The sequence below is a fragment of the Camelus ferus genome, chromosome 11, assembly GCF_009834535.1.
Source record: "Camelus ferus isolate YT-003-E chromosome 11, BCGSAC_Cfer_1.0, whole genome shotgun sequence".
Lineage (NCBI taxonomy): Eukaryota > Metazoa > Chordata > Mammalia > Artiodactyla > Camelidae > Camelus > Camelus ferus.
In genome coordinates, this window is record NC_045706.1 from 29,945,497 (window position 1) to 29,969,790 (window position 24,294).

Genomic DNA, 24,294 nt, shown 5'->3' on the forward strand with positions numbered 1-24,294 from the left:
GAGATGTATGGTCATAAAATATCACAGAATGTTAGTTTACATAAAGATATAAAAGTATATGCACATGCATATTTAAGGTAAACCACCATGAAGTCAAGAATACAAACCTTCAATAGCAAGACCCCTGTTTTTACCTCTAGAGGGCGAACTTGGTCTTCTGAAAAACTCTAGATGAAAGAAGTTACTTTCAGACTTTACAAAAAAAAAGTTAAAATTTAAGATGTCCGGATAGCAAAGATTCCAAAACTTTCTTGATTTACAGTGACCTCAGTATCTCAGTAATTTTTTTATGGCACTCCCTAAACCAACAGAAATAACTAATCATTCTGTTTAATAAGTAGTTATGCCAAACAGTTTAACAAAGATTTATGTCCTAACACTTAGTAGCAACTTGAAAAAATAGTATACATGAAAGGAAAAAACAGTTTTATTTCATTCTTTAATAACCACAATTAATTACTAATTGAGCATATAGTATGCCTGTAGTGCACTGTACAATTTCACAAACCTTGAAATCACATTGGACACCTCATTCACAACCTCATTTCCTGTTCCACAATGATTTTCGCACAGTATCTTACTTTTTACCACAGCAAACTCAGAAAAACCAGATTCACAAAGATACAATGCCACAGAAAATAATATATTACTATTTAATGTTGAAATTATGTACTACCTCAAGCTTACAGACTATACCATATTCAACAAACGTGGAGTAACACTGAATTTGCCACGGTTCCCTCTCTGTGTTAGCTGGAGCACATGGGGTGCCTGGGCATACAGCTTGGGAATCACAGCACTATAGCTTTAAGTCCCAGCAGCATATAAACTAGTCAATATTTTAATTACTTGTAAATAAAATTAACTATAACAAACGCTTTTAAAGATCTAAAAAGTATTTTTAAAGATCTAAAAAGTATTTTCTTATTTACTTGGGAAACCAGTTTTTCTTTTAAGCAATTAAAAGACACTTAAATCCTTAAAGAATTTTTTTTTCCAATTTGAATAATGATTATAGCTTTAATGTAATTATTTTTATAAATATTGGTTGTGTTAAATCTGATAAACTACATACAACTGGAAAGGAGAGAAACAGGAAATTTATTATACATCTCCTTCTGAGAAACAACTTCTTTGAACTTAAAAATGCTGCAAATTGATCCAGTCTTACTGCTTTCCAGCCTTACTTATCTCCTAGCACTGAGGAATATAAGTTCAGGAGTCAAATAAGATCTGAAATTCTTTACAATTCAAGAATATGGATATTAATACAGATAGTAGAAGAACTGGCTCATAAACTACTAGAAACAGACTATATGCCCACCCATCTCACAAAGTCCTTGGTAAAGACAGAAAACCAGAAAAGTGACAAAGGAAAGAGTTCAATCCCAAAATCTACTCAGTTTTCACTGTATACTATTTCATCAGTTCACAAGAATCGTTATCCATAAAATCTGTGCCATTGGCAAATGCTACCATGTTCAATTAGAAGTCAAAGTATGTGGTGAGAATGGCTGGCGAAGAAAAAAAAAAGAACCTATCCTAGGAATAACTAGGAAAGGAAATCAATGTTCAATTATTGTAAAGAATTTTCACAACCATAAAAGATAACTGAAAATGTGTTGTGTTAAAACAAAAATTAAGGTTACTACAAATATCTGTAATCCCAAAATGTTATATATAAAAATATGAATGAGAGTAGAATATGGTTAATTATCTAGGAGAAGCTTTTTGGAAAGCTAAGACAAACCATATGGCTATACTAGTACTTACCTGCTGAATGATTTTGGAAGTTTTCTGAAGATTCTCTCTGGGAGGGACTTTACCAAATAATTTCCAACCAGGAGCACTATGTACAACTGATTTGAGTTCCTTTGTCCTTTTTGGAAAAAGGTTTCTGAAACACAGAAAGTTACATGAATTGTGTTTCTGGTTAGCAGGGAACCACTTAATAGTACTTTTTAAAGAATGATTATTCCCAAGATAAATACGAAATTCTTTTAAATTAAAATTATTTCTACTACTTATACTATTATTAGACTAACAAGACTCATTTAAAACTATTTGGCTTATACAGAAATATTAGAAGAATCATCAACAGAGATATTAGAGAGATAAATAAATTGGGAGAAAAATGACAACTATAAATTAAATATAAATATTTGCCTTGAATCAGCTACAAAATATACCAGAATTGACTATACATGTACTTGACAATAAAAGTCAATAATCTGAAAACAAAAAAGTTAAAGGGAACCTGTATACAACAGGCAAAAGATTAAGTAATACAATCTTTGGGGAAAATATTATTTAATTATTTCCAGTAATAATTTGTTACTGTTTATAATAAAAGGGTATCTACTGAGCATCCATTGCTATAACATATGTACATGTAAATTATTTTTCCTATGACAGGTATGCAGTACAAGAAAAGCTTACTGCAAGAGTCAATATGTAACCAAGGAAGAAAGTATCTGTCACTGAAAATCCAAAGAAAACCTGCACAAGGATCAAGGATTTTACTTATTATCTCCATGTCCTTAAAAACCAAATTAAGTATCTATTGCACATGTAAGTAGGAATGATATTCAAAATACGTATTCGTCAGCACAGAAAGCCAGGGCACCATGGACCAATGAGAAAGGTACTGATGAGTCCAACTGAATATCAGCCCTGCATATAAGCTGTGATATAAATGCTCATTAAGAAAATTTTAAATTTGCACATACACTTACGGTTACAAATTATTTGAAGTCCCAAATAACTTGGTTTGTCTACACTTAAAGTATCATATAAATACATCTGTTCTTAAAAGTATAGTATTGTGGTAAAAAGGAAGTAAGTTTTAATGTATAATGTTAAGGCTATTCTTCAAGTTTAGAAAGGTATTAAAGGCTCCTACAAAAGAATGTGGGCTAATCAATAGTAACTTAAAGAAACACTCTAATTTCCTTGAGTGTGCAATGGAAGTGAATCGACAACAATTTAGACCAATTTCTACTCAAACTCTATAGAGGTTTCACCTCAGAGACCATATATAGTAACTCAATTCTTTATAAGCTCTCTAGGTTGGAGGTTTTCAATAATGATTATACTGAGGACTGGTATATTTATAACAAAATTTTACGCTGCAAAGGATGGCCTATTTTTTTAAACAATATTTGGTATCTTGTGTGCTGCCTGTCAGTTTATTGCCTCTTAGTTCCATATTCACCCTGCAATATATGCTCTATGATAACAGAATTCCTTTCAGCATTTCTTCTTTTAAAATAAACATGAAACTGTTTAGCTTTCTCAACAGACAGCACTGAAGGGACATTGCAAGAGAAAGGGGGTCTGCTCTCTTGTGGTTTCCAGTTGCTGCAGAGTGGGTCAGTAGTTTGGGTGTAAGGACATCCAGTAGAACTCTGCTCAGTCATATGCCCAGAACATGAAGTCCCTCAGCAAACTTGCAGCCTCAGCAATTCATCCTGGAGATGGCTTTCCACAGCTTTGTTAACATGGAAACCAGCACCCTAAAGACTTCATGCCAGTACTGATGCACCAATCCTCTCTGTAAGCTCCACACAGCTCACCCACACTCCTCAAATAGTTCTCACCAACCCATGCTTCCCCTTAAGGCCCCTATATGGCATGCCTCCACTCCAAAGGTTTGACTTCCAACCATGCTAAACACAGGAGAAAAACTTTGTCACCATGATTTATTTGAAGAATTCTTGAACGTGACAAAAAAAAAGCATGATATATAAAAGAAAAAAAAAGATGAACCAGGCTTAAATTTAAAACATTTGTACTTCTAAAGACATCACTGACACAAAAGGAGGAGTAGGAAGATCTAGAAATCAGTCCCTTCACCAAAGTAAAAACTGAGCCACAAAGAGCAATTGGAATGAACTATTTTAGAACTACAGAACATTATAAGATACACTTATAACAACCAGGGAAATGCTTCAAAGGAGAAGTATTAAATTAGTTTAGCAAGTGGTTAGCTATAAGATCAAAGAACAAAATTTTGTCTTTGTATCCATTGACAACAGCTAAAAATAAACAAGTTGAAAGAGATACAATAACAACAAAATATAAAGTACCTAGGAATAAATCTAACCAAAAATTTTAAAAGATCTTTTGGAGAAAAGATACAATCATCCTGAAACACATCTAAAAAGACCTAATTACATAGACCATAGATAGGAAAATGCTATCATAAAACTATCAATCATTCCTTAATTTATCTACAGATTCTATGCAATCTCCATCATAAGTCCAACAAGGTTTTTGAAGAACTTGAAAAAAAACTTTAAAATTTATATTAAAGAATAAAAGTAACAAAAAGAGCCACAATACTTTGAAGAAAAGGTGAAGGCTGAGTTGCCCTACCAGATATTCTAATTCAATGATTACGGTTTTTAAGACAGTATGGTATTGGCCTAGGGATAAAGAAATTGATTGATGGAAATAGAATACACAACTCAGAGACACACCCAAGCATATATGGAAATAGGTGGCACTACAGATCAATGAGGAAAGGATAGATCATTTAATAAGTGGTCCTGGGACCTTTGGCTATCAATGTAGGGAAGATGAAATTGAATTCCTACCACTTACCACACAAAAGTGTCAGTTCTCAATGGATTCAATAGTTATAGCAAACTTTTAAAAGTTTTAGAAAGATATACAGGAAAACTTTAAAAAAAAAAAAAAAACTCACAGTACAAGAAGAATCTAAAAACAGAACCCAAAAGCACTAATCACTTTTTAAAACTGGATAAAATCACCAACATTAAAATTAAGGATTTCTGTTCAAAGGGCACTATAGAGAAAGCAAAAAGATACAAATTTGAAGGAGAAACTCCAAAACATATAAATGGCAAAAGATACAGAAAAATATAAAGAACTCCTTACTAATCATTTTCATGAAAGACAAACTGTCTAATAGAAAAAAAGACAAAAGCTATAATATAAAGAGGGAATACAAATGGCAAATAATGAAATCTGTCAAAAGATATTTTGCCTCATTGGTAATATAGGTGAGCTCACAAACTAAAACCAGAATAGTATTTTATATACTGGACTGGCAAAATCTAAGACTGATAATACCAAATTTAGAGGGAAAGGAATGCTGCTAGGAATTTACATTGGTATAATCACGTTTATTCCTAAGCTTATAGAACAACTGCATACATTACCATCTAGCATTATATTTCTAGCTACATACTCTAGAGAAAGTTCTGGACGTGCACACTAGAAGACATATAAAAGAACATTTAAGGCAACATTGTTCAAAAGAGCAAAAAACCTTTCAACAATTCAGAGATTCATTGACAGAAGACCAGAACACTTAAACTGTGGTATTTTATTAAATGTAACATTATTTCACAGTGAAAATGAACCAAAGCTACATCCATCCATATCAATGACTCTTAAGAACAAAGCTGAGTTAAAAAAAAAAAAAAAGGCAAGATGAAGAAGAGTTCACAGTATACCATTTTTATAAAGCTCAAAAATAATAAACAACAAAAATTTCATGGCAAAAATTATTCCTTAAAACATCAAAGGAATTCACTTTTTAGGGGTGAGCAGGATAGTAAGACATTCATAGGCAGTATATCTCAAAAGTAGTGTTGATAATGTTCTATTTCTGAGATTGGACAAAGGGTTCACCAATGTATACTGTTCATCATAATTCACATATCTGTTACATATTTTCTTTTCTATGTGTCAAAAAAACCCCACTAGTTTTTATTAAGTTACGTAAACCTATGTCCCAAATTGGAAATCCCTTGTAACATGAGAGCACTAGCTAAAACAAATAAAATACTTCATATTCTAAATCCACCATTGTTTAGAAGCTATAAATTTAGCCTTTTCCTACATAGTGTTAGACATCTACTTTTGCCACAAGCTTAGTATATTTATTTGGACCAAAGTTGATAAACGTCTCAGATTTTAAGAACTCCTCTTAGGGTTAATTTACATACATATATAAATTTGTCTTAATCATTATGATTATTGAGGTAGTTATTAGGTCAGAAGCCTTCACACTAACAATTAGCTCCTGGAGGGGGAAGTCTACAATGAACCACCAGTTTTGTTTATTTTCCAAAGCTACCAACAACTCTAATCAATGACCAGAATCAGATCTTTAACTACAATTTTAATTGTTTCAAATCTAAAAACCTGTAAATTGTTTTTCTCCTCACAACAATGCATGAACAACGTAGTGCTTATATGGAGGGAAAAACAGCACTTCATTTTCCATACTACAAACGTAGGGTTATATTATATATATAATATGTATAATTAATTAAAGCAGGGTAACCATAAAATAAAAAGGCATAAGAAATTTTTTTTTTCAAACTTGTGAATCACAGCTTCCAATAATGTGACCTGGCTGAGAACACAGACATAGCAACAGAATGAGGAGACCACAAGTATAAGATGCAATTATACCAAAGGACAGCAATAACTACAGATAAGAAAAATCTCCATGTGCAGGGTTTTATACAGATTCTTTGGGGGTGGTTATGTCTCTTTACCTTTACCTACAATTAGATACTATAATTACTACCAAACACATTCTCGTTTGAAAAACTAGAAGCTATACATATTAATACTGTACATCAGACCTGTATAAGTTACAAAACTCTTTAAAAATCCTAGCCAAAATGCCAAATATACGTAAATTTTTTAGTAAGGACTGTTAGAAATTATCTGTATCATTTAAAAAAACTTAAAATGTATGTATGTGTTTACATGCAAAATTAATTTATAAGGATATTCTGGACTTCTAAAATTAAAGTCAAAGAAAACTAACTGCTTAAACCAAACAACAGTAGGTCTTTCAATGGATGTAGTTTCTGAAGAATCTTGCCATCACTAGCAGGGATACAAAGGGAAAAAGAAAAAGAAATAAATAACCTCCACAATAAAAGGTCTGGTTTATGTCAGTGTTGAAGAGAAGGGTCATTAATTCTGTCTGTTTCATGTTTCAGGGGAGGGGCAGGGAGCCCTTAGCTTCTCCCTGCCCCCTGATTCATCTCCACCTGTTGGGTTAAAATTTTGGTGACAGACAACTGCTACCTATCAGCAGAGAAGATGCAGTTTGCTCTACTTTTCTAATATGCAGGCTGTTTCCTCTGCACCCCTCTGTCCCCCAACTCCACAGGAAAGGCCTGCTATGTGAGGGAATAGCTGGATAAATTTAATTCAGGTGAAGTATTAGGAGGCCCACTGAACCCAAAGGCATGTCTTTCAATCCAGATTTCATGATGTTTTGAGGTTCCCATTTATCTTTGCCCTATGTCTTTTTCTCTACTGATTCCAAACCCAGATGGGTTGATAAACAGGTGTTATTTACTGGTTCTCCCCAACCCCAACAGTCAAGTTTTTGTAATTTAAAAGGTGTCTTATGCTTCAGAAATCCTCAAAATATTAAAAACTATGTTTTCTAGTTTTTTTTTTCATTCTGTGACACATTTTTGTCAGTATATATAGGGGACAGGTAATAGTAGTGGCAATCCATCTTTCCCCCATTAAATTTACTCTCCGCCCCAACCAACACTATGTTCACATACACAACTACCTACACATACAGAGATACAAACACACCACCTTCCCACTCTCTACAATTTGTGCCCACTCTTTGTAACAAAAAGAAATTGAGGAAATCTATTGCACCACTTAAGAAACAACACCAGCTGAAAAATAGCAGTTCAGTGTTTCTATATTGCTAAAAACATAAAGAAAAAGAAAAGAGGCACACCAAGAAAACATTGATGTGGGGATTAGAAGAGAAAGAGAAAGAAGAAAAAAATACCTACCGTTCTCTCAGTGGTTTTTATAACAAAGGTTGATGAATGACTCTTGCTTGTTAATACTTGCTTCACATATCTGTGTCTTTTCATTTTTCCAATATTTCATTTCTTTTACCACATGAAAAGAGTTATAGATGATATAAAAGAGTCATATTCACTACACCGTATTAAAGGATACAGCTAACCAAAAAAGGGCAAAACTTACACCATGTAAGTTCTCTCCTCACGATTTCCAAAGTACAACCTCCAGTGCTTGGGTCTTTAAGAACTGGCATACTCATTTGTATATCTGGGCAAAAGCCATGTAAATTCCATATTTTCTCAGATTGTGAAATTTAACACTACAGAAAACTGACTGCCTAATCCTGAATCTTTTTACTGCCAAAAATTCTGTCAGTGCTAGCAAAACAAAATAAAACAAAACAAAAACATTGGTTTTGCCTAATATTTACATCTATATGACTAATTTAACTCTTCAGATTCATTAGATAAATTCTTAAATGGAGTTATACATTAAAAAGGGGTTAGAATACTTTCCCAAAAAGGAAAAACTTCAACTTTAATCAAAAGAGTAAAATCAGCTGAAAAAATTAGAAATCATGACTTGATCTTCAAACTCTGTCTCAGCAGAAGTTGAACTGTTGGAAACTCAGCAACTTCCTGGACTTTGTACTTAAGTTTCCCCAAAGTATAATAGAGGGCCAAAAACAAAACATTATCTAGTGAACATGGAATGTCACAGTTGACTACATAATTATTTCAAAGAAGTATAAGTACCGTCTCTTTAAAATGCAGTACTTTGGCATCCCTTAAGTATTTTGGATTAAAGATCTGGCATGAAGATTACTTAAATTCTTTCCAAACCTCAATCATTTTTCACTTGAAATAGACTTTCAGCTCACTATATGCAAAAAAAAAAAAAAAGTGGGTTTTTTGGCCAGATAACTTAGTTTTTTTTTTAATTCCAAGAATTTTCTTTATCAGGCTGTTTTTGGATCTTGTATTTGTCATTATTACAAATCCTAAAACTCAAAAAATAAAAGAGAATTTTATTTACAACACACTGCTTAACTATCCTAAGTAGTGCCATAGATCAGAACGATCAGAAAAGGCCAGAATTCAGTATCATCTATTCTTCGTCAAAAAAAAGACAGAATTTCAATGCTGAAAATACAAGGTTATAATTTTTTTTTTAAGTACTTTAGAGTTGCCAGGGACCTTAGAGAGTAACTAAGTCCAAGGATCTTCATCAAGAATCAGTGAATCTACAGGAATGGGCTAGAGGAGGTCCATAAGCCTCCTCAAACTGTATGCACAATTTGAAGTAAATGATGTGCTCATGAACATTCTTCTTGGACAAGTGTATATGGCTTTCATCAAACTCTCAGTCAACGTGCCACCCCACCCCAACCCAAGAAAGGTTCACAAGCCACTTCCCAAGGTCACATCAATACTAAGTGTTGGAGCCAGGTCTCTTGCATAGTTCCTCTTCTTTCTAACCACACCCACCTTGTTCATGTCCTCCACAGAACAATCAAGGTGTAAGAGCTTCATAACTATGCCTAATCTCTTTCATCTTACACATTGCCAAAATGCCTCTTGATATTCATTTAAACAATTCAAATATATAAACTATTTTCTTCTTCCACCTGTGCTCATGTCAGCAAGTCACCTTATGGTATGTCTTACTTCTTTTAGTAAATGAATTTAAGGCAATATCTTACTTATATATATATTTTTTATTCTTTTGTTGCAGGGAGAGAATAAAACTGAATACAATTAAAGAGAAAAGAAAAAAATTATAAAAGTATTCTTGCTTTGTGCTGCATACTAATTACACCATGTATCAAAGGCTTCACAAAGAGAATCCCCATTGCTTTAAGCCTAGTGTAGTACTAACACATTCAGAGGAAAGACAGAAACCATCAGAAGAGGAAGGATAAGGAAAGAACTTTTAGGAGAGGAACATGGGCAGCAACAAGGAACAACATCAGCAAAATAAGAGCTAAATATTCCAGTCACCAGGAGGCAGGATTTCTTTTAACCCCTAAGATAAAGTTGGAAAAGAAAGGCAAGATAATGACTGATAATGATGAATAAAACTAGCCACATATGAATTTGCCACTAGCTGCATTTTCCATTTATGTCTCTTATATGAATAAATAATGTTAGTGTTTTTGTTTACAATAAAAGTAAAATATCTTCACATATATTTAATCTTCATAATCAATACATGTTTTTTTAGAGGGTTATAAAAATGTTCCAAAATTGTGGTGATGACTGTGCAACTGTGAATATACTAAAAATCACTGAATTATACAATTTTTTTTTTTTTTGCATTTCTAGTTCTTTTTTTTCTCTTTTTTCTATTGAGGTATATAGTCAGTTTACAATGTTGTGTCCATTTCTGGTGTAGAGCACAATTCTTCAGTCATACATGAATATACATATATTCATTTTCATATTCTTTTTCATCATAAGCTACTATAAGATATTGAATATATTTCCCTGTGCTATACAGTATAAACTTGTTTATCTATTTTATATATACCAGTCAGTATCTGCAAATCTCAAACTTCCAGTTTATCCCTTCCCACCCTCCTCCCCGCTGGCAACCACAAGTCTGTGTTCTATATCTGTGAGTCTGTTTCTGTTTTATATATAAGTTCAGGAATTATACACTTTAAATGGATGAGTTGTATGGTATGTGAATTATAACTCAATAAAGATTTTTTTAAGTGAAAAAAAAGTGCAAAATGTAAAAAGAAAAATAAGGCCAAGTGCAATTTATCTCAGGAATGCAAAGCTCATTCAAAACTCCAAAGTCAATGTAATTCACCATATTAACAGTCTAAAGAAGAAAAAACACATGATCATATCAATTTATACAGCTGATAATATCCCAAATCCATTCTTGGTTTAAAAAAATACACAGAAAACTACGAATAGAATGGAAGTTCCCTAGTCTATTAAGGGCATCTACAAAAATAACCTACAGCTAACCATACTTAACTATGAAAGACTAAATGTTTTAGAGATAGGAAAGTAGGTAAGGATGTCCACGCTCATCACTCCCACTTAAAATCATACTGAAAGTCCTAACCAGTACAATTTAAGGCAATAAAAATAAGTGTTACAGATTGGAAAGGAAAAAATTAAATGTTTCCTATTTGCAGACAACATTATTGTGTACACAATCCCAATGAATCCACAGAAAAGCTCCTAGAACTAATAAGTAAGTTTAGCGGATATAAGGTAAACAAAAATCTATCATGTTTCTATACAGTACTAGCAATGAATAGAAACTGAAATTTAAAAAAAAATCATTCATAACAGCTCCAAAAATATTAAATATTTAGATATAAAACTAAGAAAACATGAGCAGAATATGAATGCTGAAAACTACAAAACACTGATGAAGGGAATTTTAAAAAGACCAAAATTATAGATATATGTATTCTATGGATGGAAAATTCAACATAGCAGAGTTGTCAATTCTCCCCAAGTTAATTAATAAGGATTATCAGTAAATACAGATAAGCTGACTCTAAAATCAATATGGAAAGGCAAAGGAAGTAGAATAGCCAAAACAATTTTGAAAACTTATTTAGTTGTCATTTTCTGCAGTAGAATGTAAGCTATAGAATGTAAGAATGTTGCCACCATACTAGACTGTGAGCTCTGTATTAACCAATGTATCCTAGTACTGTGCTTGCATGCATGAATAAAAGTCTGCTAATTTGGGGGCTACAGAGAAAAAAAGTAACTGCTGTTCTCAGATTTAATTCTTATCCATTCATGGATGCTACAGCAAAATACCATAGACTGCTGGTTTATAGACAACAGAACTTCTTTCTTATAGTTTTAGAAGCTGGGAAGTTTACAATCAAGGCACTAGCAGATTCAGGGTCTGGTGAGAGCCTGCTTCCTGTCTTTTCACTGTGTCCTCACAGGCAGATGGCATGAGAAAGCTCCTATGGGCCTCTTTCATAAGGGCATTAATCCCATTCATGAGGGCTCCACACACAATCTAAGCACCTGTCAAAGGCTCCACCTCCAAATAGTATCACACTGGGGATCAAGTTTCACATATGAATTTTAGGGGGGACACAAACATTCAGTCTATAGCATTAGTCTAATGTATGAGTGCAGTCTGGTGAGCTATTATTTCTATGAACCTTTCTCTCTCCAAGCCATTTCTCCTACAAATTATTCTCTCCTTATACTTTTTAGTTGCTAACCTTACATACTTATCTGAATGCTACTTTGAAACTATAAATGCATTGAAAGTGAATTTGTGTGACTTTCACAATACCTGCATACAAGGTAAACACTCAGTAAATTTTTATTTTTTAAACTAACAATATTGGCATACAGTTATACAGTTTTTACCGTATGTATAGATTTGTGTAACTACCAGCACAATTGAGGCAATATAAAGTTGTACTATCCCCCAAAAAACTCCATCATGTAACCTCTTTGTAATTATCCCTCCCCTAATCCCCATAAAGCACTGAAATTAGAAGAGGAAAATGACCTATAACTCATTCTGGCTAGAATAAACTTCAACGTACAAGCAGAAACAGATAGAGCATTTCATTTCTTGTCTCCAAATCCTCAACCCTCCTTAGTATCTACAGAAAAGTTTTAATTCTTTATCTTCACAATTTGGACCCAAATTATTTTTCCAACATTATTTCCTACTACCCTTTTCACAACTAGGAGAAATACATATGGCTTTAGCATACCTGCAACCCACTCCCATTTCTTTGACAGAGCCTTTGTTCTAACCCTGACTGAAGCAGTAGCCTGACGTGGCCATACTTATATTTCATGGTCTTGCCCCTCAGTCAATACTGATTAAATTGGACTGCTGATAAAATATGAACAAATTAATATGTAGGCTGAGACAATCAGATTCCCAGGATTTTTAAATAGAAGACTTAGAGAATGAGTCAGTCAAACGATGGCAGATAAATCATGCACAATTGGGACAGCTGTATAGGGCTTTTGCTGGTAGAAATCATGCACTGAACAATCCAAAGACAGAAAAGAGATAAGAAAAAAACATACATCTCTAGAAAGGTAGAGAAACCACTATTCCAGGTAATCTGTAGCCCAAGTATATTTTCTTTTCTTTTTTTCCCATTTATTTATTTATTTATTTATTAACATATATTTTATTTTCTATCTTCAGAATGTGCACAAGACATCTTTTATATGCCTACAATAAAACCTCCTTCATTTAAGGTAGCTTAAGTGGGCTTCTGTTCCTTAAAACTAACATATGAACCCTAACATTTTAGCCAAACTGTACTCTTTTTCACACATTCTCTACCTTCCTGCCTCTGTGCTCTGGATAGCTATATACACATCTTATCTTTTTTTTTAAAATTTTTATTGAACTATAGTTGATTTACAATGGTGTACAGCAAAGTGATTCAGTTATACATATATAATCTCTTTCAGATTATTTTCCATTATAGGTTATTATAAGATACTGATTATAGTTCCCTGTGCTATACAGTAGGGCCTCGTTGTTTATCTATTTTATATATAGTAGTGTATATCTGCTAATTCCAAACTCCTGATTTATTCCTCTGCCCGCCCCCCGCTCTCCCCTTTGGTAACCATAAATTTGTTTTTTATGCCACATCTTACCTTTCAAAGTAAAAACTAAATTGGTTACACATTCTTAGAACTATATTACACCAAATATAAAAAGTTTCTACTTTTGTGCACCAAATGATACTATCAAGAAAGTATAAAGACAAGTCATAGAATAGGAGAAAATATGTAATTTGTTTTACTAGTTAGAACAGCTAAAGAAAATATTTACTTCACAAGTAGAAAAAGCATGAAGGATACAAACTGGCAACAGCATTAAGGCAATACTTACAAAGTTCGATACTTCTTTAACACTCTCAATTGCAGATGCTGTATCATGGATTTTACCACAATCTATACAAGTTAGTCCTTTAAATATGGACTGTTTTGCAAACACACTGTTAACAAAAGAGTTGTAGGCTTCACCAAAATTAAATTGATATAGCTAGGTCTAACCAAAAAAGACTAAATTCAGGGGTGGCAGACCCTCACATCACTAACTTTACTAAATCCTTCAAGAGAGTACCAGAGGTGAGATCATTTATGGTTGTTTATTTAAACCTCAACTATTTACATATTACGTGTCTATTTGCCTGGGGATTAATCTATTACACCTAGAATATTAGAATACTACAGTTAACATACAACTGAACTTGCTTAGTTGGCTTCCTATTTCAGCGATAGTTCCCCTCCAATGTTCAACTCTTCAGTCCTATCTTACATTGGCCCAAATGATTTCTCTCCCACAGAAACATCTCCCAGAGACAGGTACCAAACATACTTTGAGAAATGGTACCACTACTTCCAGAGTGACAACTTCAAAGGTTCCAATCATTTGGCTATGTAAGTCCTGGTACTTTTTAAAAAGCATTTAATCCAATAAATCTTTGCATTCCTATATATAAACAGCTCTACATATCTACGCAAAGACAAAAAAGCAAAAAAGATGTGCTTCCTATCTGCAGGGAGTTTGCACCTTAGCAGAAGAGACACATATACATACAAGTAATTATGGAAGTCTCAATACTTGGTCTTTTTTTTTTTTTTTTTTTTTTTTTTTTTTACAAAAAACACCTTTATTGTGGTATGATTCCTGTACAGTAAACTACACATATTTCAGATGTACAATTTCTATACTTTGTCTTTACCTCATTTAGTCTTCAAAAATGGGTGATGATTCTTCCACTATTCATTTTTAAGAAGCAATGTATAGAACTTGTGTTGTATTGGAGGTAAAGACTTGATTTTACCACAACTTTACTCTCACAGGGTTTTCCCTGAAGTTGTTTCCTTTCTGATCCACGACAGCTACAAACCAAAAGGTATTAAATAAATAAGATACAAGGTTGTGATGTACAGCATAGGAATTATAGCCAATTTTTATAATAACTTTAAATGGAATATATAAAAATATTGAATCACTATGTTGTACATCTGAAACTAGTATAATATTGTAAATCATCTATATTTCAATTCGGTGGGGGAGGAGGGGACGGGGGACTGGCCTAACAGCTATTCTGGCTCTTTCTCCCTCATCAAATTCCTTATAAAACATGGTAGACATAATTTTTCACTTGATTCTCCATTTTTGTATCATCCCATTTCCCTCAAAACAAAAACCAGATTCAAAGTTTACATTCATGAGAGCTTCACAAAAAGGCTACTGTGAGCTACCTCTTCTGACAGGGACTGAATTTAATGTTGTTTACATCAACAATCTGGCTATCTCATTTTAATAAAGAGACTGACAAGGACCAATAAACTACCACGAATGTACCCAAGCCTCAGTTTCTCAAGTCCCAAATCATCTGCTACACTGCTATAAGAGTCACTGTTCTAAAACACAATCTTAAGCATGTTGCCCTTGTTTTCAAAATCCATCAAAGGTCTATGCACTGCCACCTCTCATGGAATCCATTCAAACTACTTAGTTCTAACATACAAACTCCTTCATAATTTAGCCCCAACCTTTTTGCCTCAGTTTCTGACACTCCACCTCACCAACCCTAAGAGTAGTCATACTGAGTATCTCCAGTCCCAAAAGTGCTGTGCTATTTCACATATAATTCTGCATATGCTGTTACGTGCCTGTGCTGGCCTCAGCCTCATTCCAATCCAAACCCTCCTCATAAGCAAAGAAACAAGCATTCATGTTTCATCTACTGTGAAGAATTCCCTAACTTCTCATCCCAGAGTCAATCACTTCTTCAGTGCTACTGATGCATCCCTGTATTTTCTTTTCTAACACTAATCAGGTAATATTGTAAGTACTGATTTACATGATTCTCTCATCTTAAGTTTATTAATAAAATAGTGTATCTAATTTCTTAGCACCTCGTATAACAGGGTTTACAGCATCTGCTGAATGAATAAATGGTAAGAAAATGGCAAACTAACTTATAAGAACTGTTTATGCTTAGTTTAGAGGATCCAAAAACAAACAAAAAGATTCAGTAGCAATCTTTAAGTTTCTGAAGAGTGGTTACATAAAAGAACTGACTTGTTCTTTGTGGCTCTAAAGGGCAAATTAGGACCAGGCACATTACAAAGAGATACACTGTGCTTCCACATAAAGAACCTTCTAACAATTAATATCCTCAATAGGCTGCCTTAAGGAAACTGAGCTCCTTATTAGTGAAAGAATTCAAGCAGAGGCTAAACAACATCTCGGGTGCCTAAAGTCTCTAAGAATAAAGAGGCAGACACTCTTAGTTTTAGGGTTGTTGTTATTTTGTTTTGTTTGGTTGACATTTTGTTCATCTGACCTGAACTGAAGGTATGCAGCAGCATAGCTGAAATACCTCTCCTGACAGAGGTAACTTTTTTTTTCACATGGTGTTATGTATGGTTCCATCAAATGGACAACTAAATCAAAACATTATATTTCTTATATAGGAGAAAAACAATCTTACTTCCTCATTAAAATGTATAGCTGGTTGTTATTTCAATCAAGAACATTTTACAGTGGTTATCTTCTAAAATTTTTCCTTCATGTGGTATAATTCTCAGTTATTTTATTAGTATGCCCAATTTTCAAAGTTAATCACCGTCCTAGCACTGCAATCTCGACAGTATTAATGTGCTTCTGGAAGAATATCACAAAGATGGACATCTCTGGTTGTACATTCAATTACTGTGCTGATTATCTTATACAAATATTATCTATCAAAAGTTTTATTTTATTAGTCTTTAGATAACAGATTTTGGTGCTTGATACCCAATTATGAGTCACAACAAATCTTTTGTTTTCCGAACAACACACAAGGATTATCAATCTCTTTAATTCTAGGTAGTACCAATGAAATTAAAAAGTCAATCCAATAGGAGTGAAGTGAGGAGTGTCGAGAGCCATACAAGCAAACAAAGCGACTTACATTTTATTGCTTCTCAAAAACACAGAAATACTCAGTTGAGATCTTTCACTGACATAAAACTTCAATAACTTACCTTCAAACCTAAATTTCTATACAATATATATTCCTGATATTGAACAATTAATTTTCTCCTCATGGGCAAAAGAGATTTACTTATTTGCTAGATTTACCATGGTGCTTGTAGGAGAAATCTGCCTCTTAGCACTAGAGCTCAGGTAAGAATACCTGGTGTAAAACTGTATATTGCATTTATCTTACACTCTGATACATGTGCTTTTTAATATGTGAATCTGTCATACTAACAACCTAAATTTTTAAAGTCTAAATTAAATCTTACATATACAACCTGTCATTAAAAATATTTCCGTTGCACAATATAACCTATTAGGAAGCCATGAGGGGATGGGGATATTAGGGGAAGAAGCTGCTATCTTTAAGAAGTTGCTAGACACATCCACAAAGGCATCAAGGTAAGTAGAGTAGAAAAATAAACATGGAATTAATCTGTAGTAATACTCTGAAGCCCACAGGCCAATTACAGAGCTAACTTCCAGCTAACATTTATTCTCTCCAGCAATTTTTCTCTGTATAAATCTGTTCAAACTCTCTTAACAGTTTCTCCTGCCTCTAGTCAAACCTTCAAAAACCTGATTTTATCTTTTTTCCATTTTAGCTGAAATAGTATAAAAATAAAGCATTTATAGTTAGTTTTATTTTATATTCTCTGTCTTACATTTCAAAAGCAGATAATATGAGTATTTTATGTTTTTCTAACAACAACAAAACCCCACTATACTGTTGTAGTCTTTGAATAACTTTATCCTGGGATAAGAGCAGAAAAGTATTTCCCCTACTTAACTAGAAAATGACTACAAACAGTCTAGATGAAAACCAGATTTGGAAATTCTAAGTGTATGATGAGTAGTCATATATTACAGTATTTGGAAAAATATGAGAAAATAGCACAGAATCTGATTTCAAAACTATCATGTACAGTTCCAAACTTAAAATGTTTAATCCGTGTGGGGTTAGGGACAGGGAGAAAGAAATATTTTTTAACCAAGAAATGTACCCCAAAATAAAATTCAAATTAGAAAGAAAATGAAAAGTCAAATTAAAAGGTAAATTAAACATATTACCAAGTTTACTCTCAAACTAGCTCTAAGTAGGAACATGAGTTGTAGCTTGGTTTTCTAAGGTAAACTTCTCTTAATTGCAGGAAAGAGCCTGCTGAAAACCCAGACAGTCACATGGGTTTTCCTCTCTTGTTTTTGCCACAGAAATAAGAAGTGCAAGAAAGGCTGAAGCAGCAAATTCTGGAGAGGGGATAAGCCATGTGCAACGTGCAGGATTTTTTCTTAAAGGCATGGAAAAGAATTATAACTACCAGTGGAAGGAAGGAAAATTAATACTTTTTTTTATAAACTATAAATAAGGAGAGGTAAAGTTATGACTGCACGTTGAAGAGACCTGAATAAAGGCTTTGTAATTAAACTTTTCACAGAACAGGTAAGCATGGCTATCTAGACCACATAAAAGAAAGTAAAAGACCTCTCCCATTAATGAAAAGGAAACAGATTTAATTAAGCAGAGATAATTTCTCAACCTAGTGAAAGTTAGCAAAATACTTCTACATTTGTATTTATATCTATTCTTTACTGTTTCTCTATACTCATCAATTACATAGTATCCAAATATGACCCAATTCTAATCAATAAAGCAATCTGAGCTATAAATGTATGTTGTACCTTCTTTCAGTTATTACCTGAGTAGACCTGCTTATTGATAATTACAGCTGACCCTTGAACAACCCAGGGATTAGGAGCACCCTCCCTCCACACAGTCAAAATTCCAAGTATAACTTTACAGTCTGCCCTCCATATCTGTGGTCTGCATCCACGGATTTAATCAATCAAGGATGGTGTAGGACTGCAGTATTTACTATTGAAAAAAATCCACGTATAAATAGACCAACGCAGCTCAAACCCCTGTTGTTCATGGACGGGTGAACTGTATTTCACTAATTATAGTCTGGGAGCCACCTGCATCAGAATCACTTGAGAATCCTTGTTAAATATATGGATTCCTGTTCGGCTCCACCCAAGAGCTACCGAATCAAGGCGAGGAAGACCACCTCAAGGAATCTGCATTCCTAACCCCTACCCCGCGCCCCCCCTCCCCCGATAATTTTAAACACTAATGTTCAATGTTCAATAATTACTGACTAGGGTCTAAGTATCTACCAACCAGAACCACCTGGGGACATCTTTTATTGTAGCTAATAGTGTTCCTAAGGAATAAGCCAACTCAAAAAGGATTGGCTTTCCCTTTCTGAATAGTACATTTAGAGATAGGTAACAGATGTATCACCTCTAAAATCTCCAAATGTTTCCACTTTTCCCTAAAGCTTTCCTACCACAGCATACTAAGTATAAAATGTATGAGTAAGCCAAGTTAAATATTTCTTGAATTTAAACTTAAAAAGTGGCTTTGCCTCCCTGTAAAAATTCCTTAAAACAATAAGATACAAATATTTTAATCTTTCTCAACATTCCCTCCTTTCAGTTTCTTCTCTGATTTGCTTTTTAGTCAAAGCTTCAAGACTTCTGGAAAGTTTATACCACCAAACCAGAGTCCATTTTAACACCCATACAATCCCAAATACAAATTAAATTTTAAAATCTACTACACAAGTTGTGCAATGTTTCTTCAGGTAGTGCACAAAAAATTCATTCCAATCTCTTCCTTTCTTTAAAACACTGCATTTCAGTGATGGAGTTGGGGGAAGGGGCTGTGGTGGTCTTCTGCAGTTTGGATAAAAACACTGGAATCCTCACCATATGCCACATAATAAATACAAGGCACTTAGAATATTACCTCATTTAGCCCTCATGACAATCCCACGAGGCAGGTTATTACTATTATCCCCATTTTACAAATGAGTTGCCTGAGGTCCAGAGAGGTCAAGTAACTTGTCCATAATCACCCAGCTAGTAAGCTAATTCAAACCCAGGCAGTCTATCTCTAGAATCACCAACTTTAACCACCACACTGTAGCCTATGGTTTGAAGATGCCACCTGCCAAAAGCAAGTCCCTCGAATCTGACTAGGTAGGGGTTGTGAATTCAAGAGAATCTAATTTGTTTAAATGTGCTTTTAGGTGATTTTGACAAAGGCCAGGAACTACTGCACTAGGCTATTAGTTCTCCAATGTGGAACACTGGCAACCTTTGAGAAATAACTCATGATCTAAAGTCTCAAATTCCAGTTCACTGATTAACTAGAATTTACTTATTATTCTATTCTCTCTTTCCTACTCCAAAAAAAATGATAAGGAAAAAAAAATCTACAATTTGCTAAAGAAAAAAAAAAAGAGCTGCTTCTCTGTACTTCTACATATGAGAAACTAACAAATCACTGATGTTTAGCATGTTCAAGGTAGAATATAATGCTGAAGGGGATATTTCTATGTCTGGCAACCTTCTCATTTTAAAGATAAAAAACATGCTTTTTAAAAAAGCATCCTCTTTAACTCAGTTCACATTTATCGTATTTAGCCAACAAATATTTGAAGTCTACAAAAGTGAGTGCAAAAGAATTGTGCAATATCACGGTGTACTGCAGCTAAAAGGGACTCTGAATCTCCTAATTTCACAGATGAGGAAGCTGAAGTCTAGAAATTTAATGATTTGCCCAAGGTCACACATTACTTAATGTGTAGGGCAAGCTACCCAGGACAAAAGCCAAGGTTCTTATCTCTCAAGCCAGTAGTATTTTCACTACACCAAAAGCCACATTTCCATTCATAAACTTCTTACAATTCAAAGAAATCAACATATTAGCTCCAAACCCTAAGAATCACATGTATAGTTCAGTCTGATTTTTTAATTAATTATCTGACTCTGGGAAAATAACTATAAAATAAAAATAAACCCTACCCTTCTTATGTCACAAGAATATTTCAAGAATCAAAAAAAAAAAAAAAACACCTTGTAAAGGAAACTATGAAAATAATTTTGGAAAAACTGAAATTATGTAGAATTAAGATATATTTTTACATTTTTTTCTAGAGGCAAATAGGTATTGGTTGTTAAAACTACTGAATGTTGCCATAAATACTCTGAACTGAAAAAGCCTTGAAAACCATTGCTCTAGATCACCTGAGGAACAATTCATTACCATGTCTAACTCATTTCCAATATTAAACTAATACCACCTCACTAGGTGATGTCTAACCAATAAAAGATTTCTCTGATGACAGCATCACTGATTTCCCATAGAGTATTAAAGGGTGAATACAGTGATTCTTGAAATTCCTTCTACTTTAAACATTTCTGATTTTATAGTAAAACACAACTGCTCCCCAAATAAAACTCTTTTCGTAAATATCTCTAAGCCAAATAAAATGTAAAGTTTAACTAGTAGTAATGTACAAATGTTGGTTTCTTAGTTGTGACAAATATACCACAGTTATGTGGCGCTGACAACAGAGGAACTGTTAAAGGGGTATACCAGAACTCTGTGTAGTACCTTTTCAACTTTTCTGTAAATACAAAACTATTCTAAAATTAAAAGCAGTTAAAAAAATAAAAAGTAAATCTCCATGTCCATTTTGAATTGTTCAGAAAATTTCTACTAAACAATTCCAAGTTAATATTAGAATAATAGTCTGCTTTGCTTCCTGGCGTTTATTGTTAAACAGTCAATTTAGTTTAGCACTTCAAAATAATATGTTTGAATGCTTAAAATTATCTTCATCCTACAAAAATTGGAGTTTACCAGTACTTTCTACTTTATTTATATTTAAATGATCACATCGCACACCTTAAAACCATGAATGAACTTCTAAGGTGAAGTCTTTGAACCAATGCTGTATTTCCAATGGTTTAGTGTAGATATCTAGAGTTTCATGGTTGGTTAGTTTGTTTTTTAAGAAAATGCTGGATCTGAGTAGGGGAGAGGGTCAAACACAAACAAAAGATTAAAAAAAAAACTCTTCAGCCATTAGCTCCCCAATCTAATATTATAATGGGTAGCTTCACAACACTCTAAAATCCTAAGACTCTTATTTTTATTCTAGAGCAATTAATTACACATTCTTTTCAGCTCTTTAAAATTTTAAACATCTTAATTACATTAATATATTATTAATATATAAGTAATGTCCAGCAGAGTTTCGTTAGTGACACATTAATGAATATTTTGCATTTATTTTTATAATCTTTGTATTAACAAAAAGTTAATATTCAGATCAAGATACTTCTCATTCTCCTTATAATTATAACACACCTGCATTAAAGAACTGTTTGCTTTGGGGAGCTGTAAAAATCTTAATACTCATCAGAAGTTTTATATTTTGCCTTTTCTTTATTGAGATGCTGAAAAGGGATTTTTTTTGAGAAACTGGTCTTGAAACTGTAGTTTTTTATTTCAGTTGACTGGGAGGAATACACATTGCAAATATAGGAGCCCTATCTGACACAGGTCTATGATGGCTCAGTCACGTGAATTATGATTTAGTCAACTAGTATAAATTCTGAGTAGGAAAAAAAAATGTGGTTGATGTTTTTGTTTCTGAGAGCCTTAAATTAAGAAAAATTATAAATGTTAGGAATCTTTAATTCTCAATATCATAATAAAAAGAACAAATATTCTCAACAATTTTCATGCTGGAGAGCATGAAGACTGCCTAGATATGAAAAGAAATCACTAAATGAGCCTTTAGTCTTCCCTATTCAGCCTACCTGTAGTAAAAAGAGCTCCATAAATAAAATTTTTTGCAACAACATTTAGGAAGTTTCAGAAGTCAGTAATTACAGGGAAAACTACATGGATCTCTGTTTCAGCACCTATAAAGTCAATTTTCTTTTCAAATAGAAGGAAAAAAACTTCAGTACTTTCTTCCCTACCTTAGCTATGTCCTTTTAAGCCACTAAATTCTTGTGATTCACCATGAAGACTTTGTAAAAAGCTATCAACACTATGAGACAGACAGATAGATACCCATGTTTCTAAATAACAGTAATTCTACCAGTGCAATCTGAACAAGCCTCAAAAGTATTGAATGGCTTTTAAAAATACATCTATAAAGAGTGTATCAACTTAAAAAATAAACAACTATAGTCTGAAAACAATTAAGATATAAATACGCTATAAACAAAGTTCCACTATATAGCACAGGAAACTATAGTCAATATGTTGTAATAACCTATAATGGAAAAAAATACGAAAAATAATATGTTTAATTGAATCACTATGCTGTACACCAGAAACTAACACAACATTGTAAATCAACAATACTTCAATAAAAATAAATAAATAGATAAAAGACATGAATTTCCTTTAAGGACACATAAAAATGGTTTAAAGCTACTTTACTTTCAAAATACAGTAATAAACAGATCCTTGAGGAACAAAAGCTAGCCTGGAAACACAAGAGTTTTTGTTTGACTTTCATCTTCTTCTCACTGCTGAGTTGGGGACAGTGGAGGGTAGTGGTACTCACCTAGTATTTCAAAACTTACATAGGCAGGAAAGGGCCAAGGATCTAAGGGAATGTTACCTCAAGGCTCCCAAAGTCAAGTCACCATAAACACAGAGAGATGCCCAGGTGAAGTGGAGGCAAGCCCCCAACAGGGACTGAAATACAACTCACTTCATCTGGAAGGGAGGGCAAGCCGGAGATAATGAGGGCAGTCCCATCCTGGACCAAATTCCTTTTTCTTCTACATTATTTCTACCGTACTCAGTGAAGCTACTATCAAAAATGTGTTCTGATTGAATATAATTCTGTAGTAATGTAGATACATTACTATAAAATGTTCTCCTCTCTTTACTTATGTTAAAACAAACACGAAAATATTCTTTTTAAATATTTGTTACGGACATTTTGCCCAGTTAAGGGAAAGAGAGGAAGTGTAAAGAAGGTAAAGATAGAGAAGATAATCAGATGGGAAAGAAAAGAGTCGCAGGTGAACAGAAGTTATGATCGAATTCCTGGACTGAAAATCAGAAATTCTGGTTCTAATCCCAGCTCTGCCATTAGCTAACTAAACTACCTTCTTTAGACAGATTCTTCACCAAAAAATGAAGTGAGGGCAGAGGCTGCACCCAAGAACAAGAATGCATCCTAGAAAAAGGTATCACCAAAGGAAACCCTCACCTGGGCTTCAGAATTAAGAATGACAACTGTACACAGGAAGGAAAAAAAAAACTCTTAGGTTGTAGGAACAAGGGAAATTGCCGATCATTTTGTCTAGGGGTGGAAGATTTGTTCAAAAGTAGCCTACCTAGGAAAAAGTAAAGAGAGAGAGTCCATGAAAGTTGTCACTTCAACACAATCTGAGTGGGATTCTTCATACTAGCACTATGTATTGTAAGTAGATTTAGAAATGAATGTCAGTCTCTGCCTTTAAGGTTTTCAGAATCCAGTTAAGGTTTTGACTAAATGCTACAAGAAAAACTGTGCCTCTGTCTGATTTTGCCCTTTCCCAAGAATG

General features: G+C 33.6%; 1 protein-coding gene across 4 annotated transcripts in view; it reads right to left on the reverse strand.

Annotated features, from left to right (window-relative positions):
- TBC1D12 (TBC1 domain family member 12) overlaps positions 1-24,294 on the reverse strand; it is a 74,516-nt gene that overhangs the window by 47,315 nt on the left and 2,907 nt on the right. For 3 of the 4 annotated variants that reach the window (XM_032491290.1, XM_032491292.1, XM_032491291.1), the window contains exon 2: positions 1,774-1,897. The exons of the other annotated variant lie outside the window; for it this stretch is intronic. In XM_032491290.1, the coding sequence (XP_032347181.1) occupies positions 1,774-1,897 (124 nt within the window). The remainder of the gene's footprint in view (positions 1-1,773; positions 1,898-24,294) is intronic. 4 annotated transcript variants of the gene reach the window in all.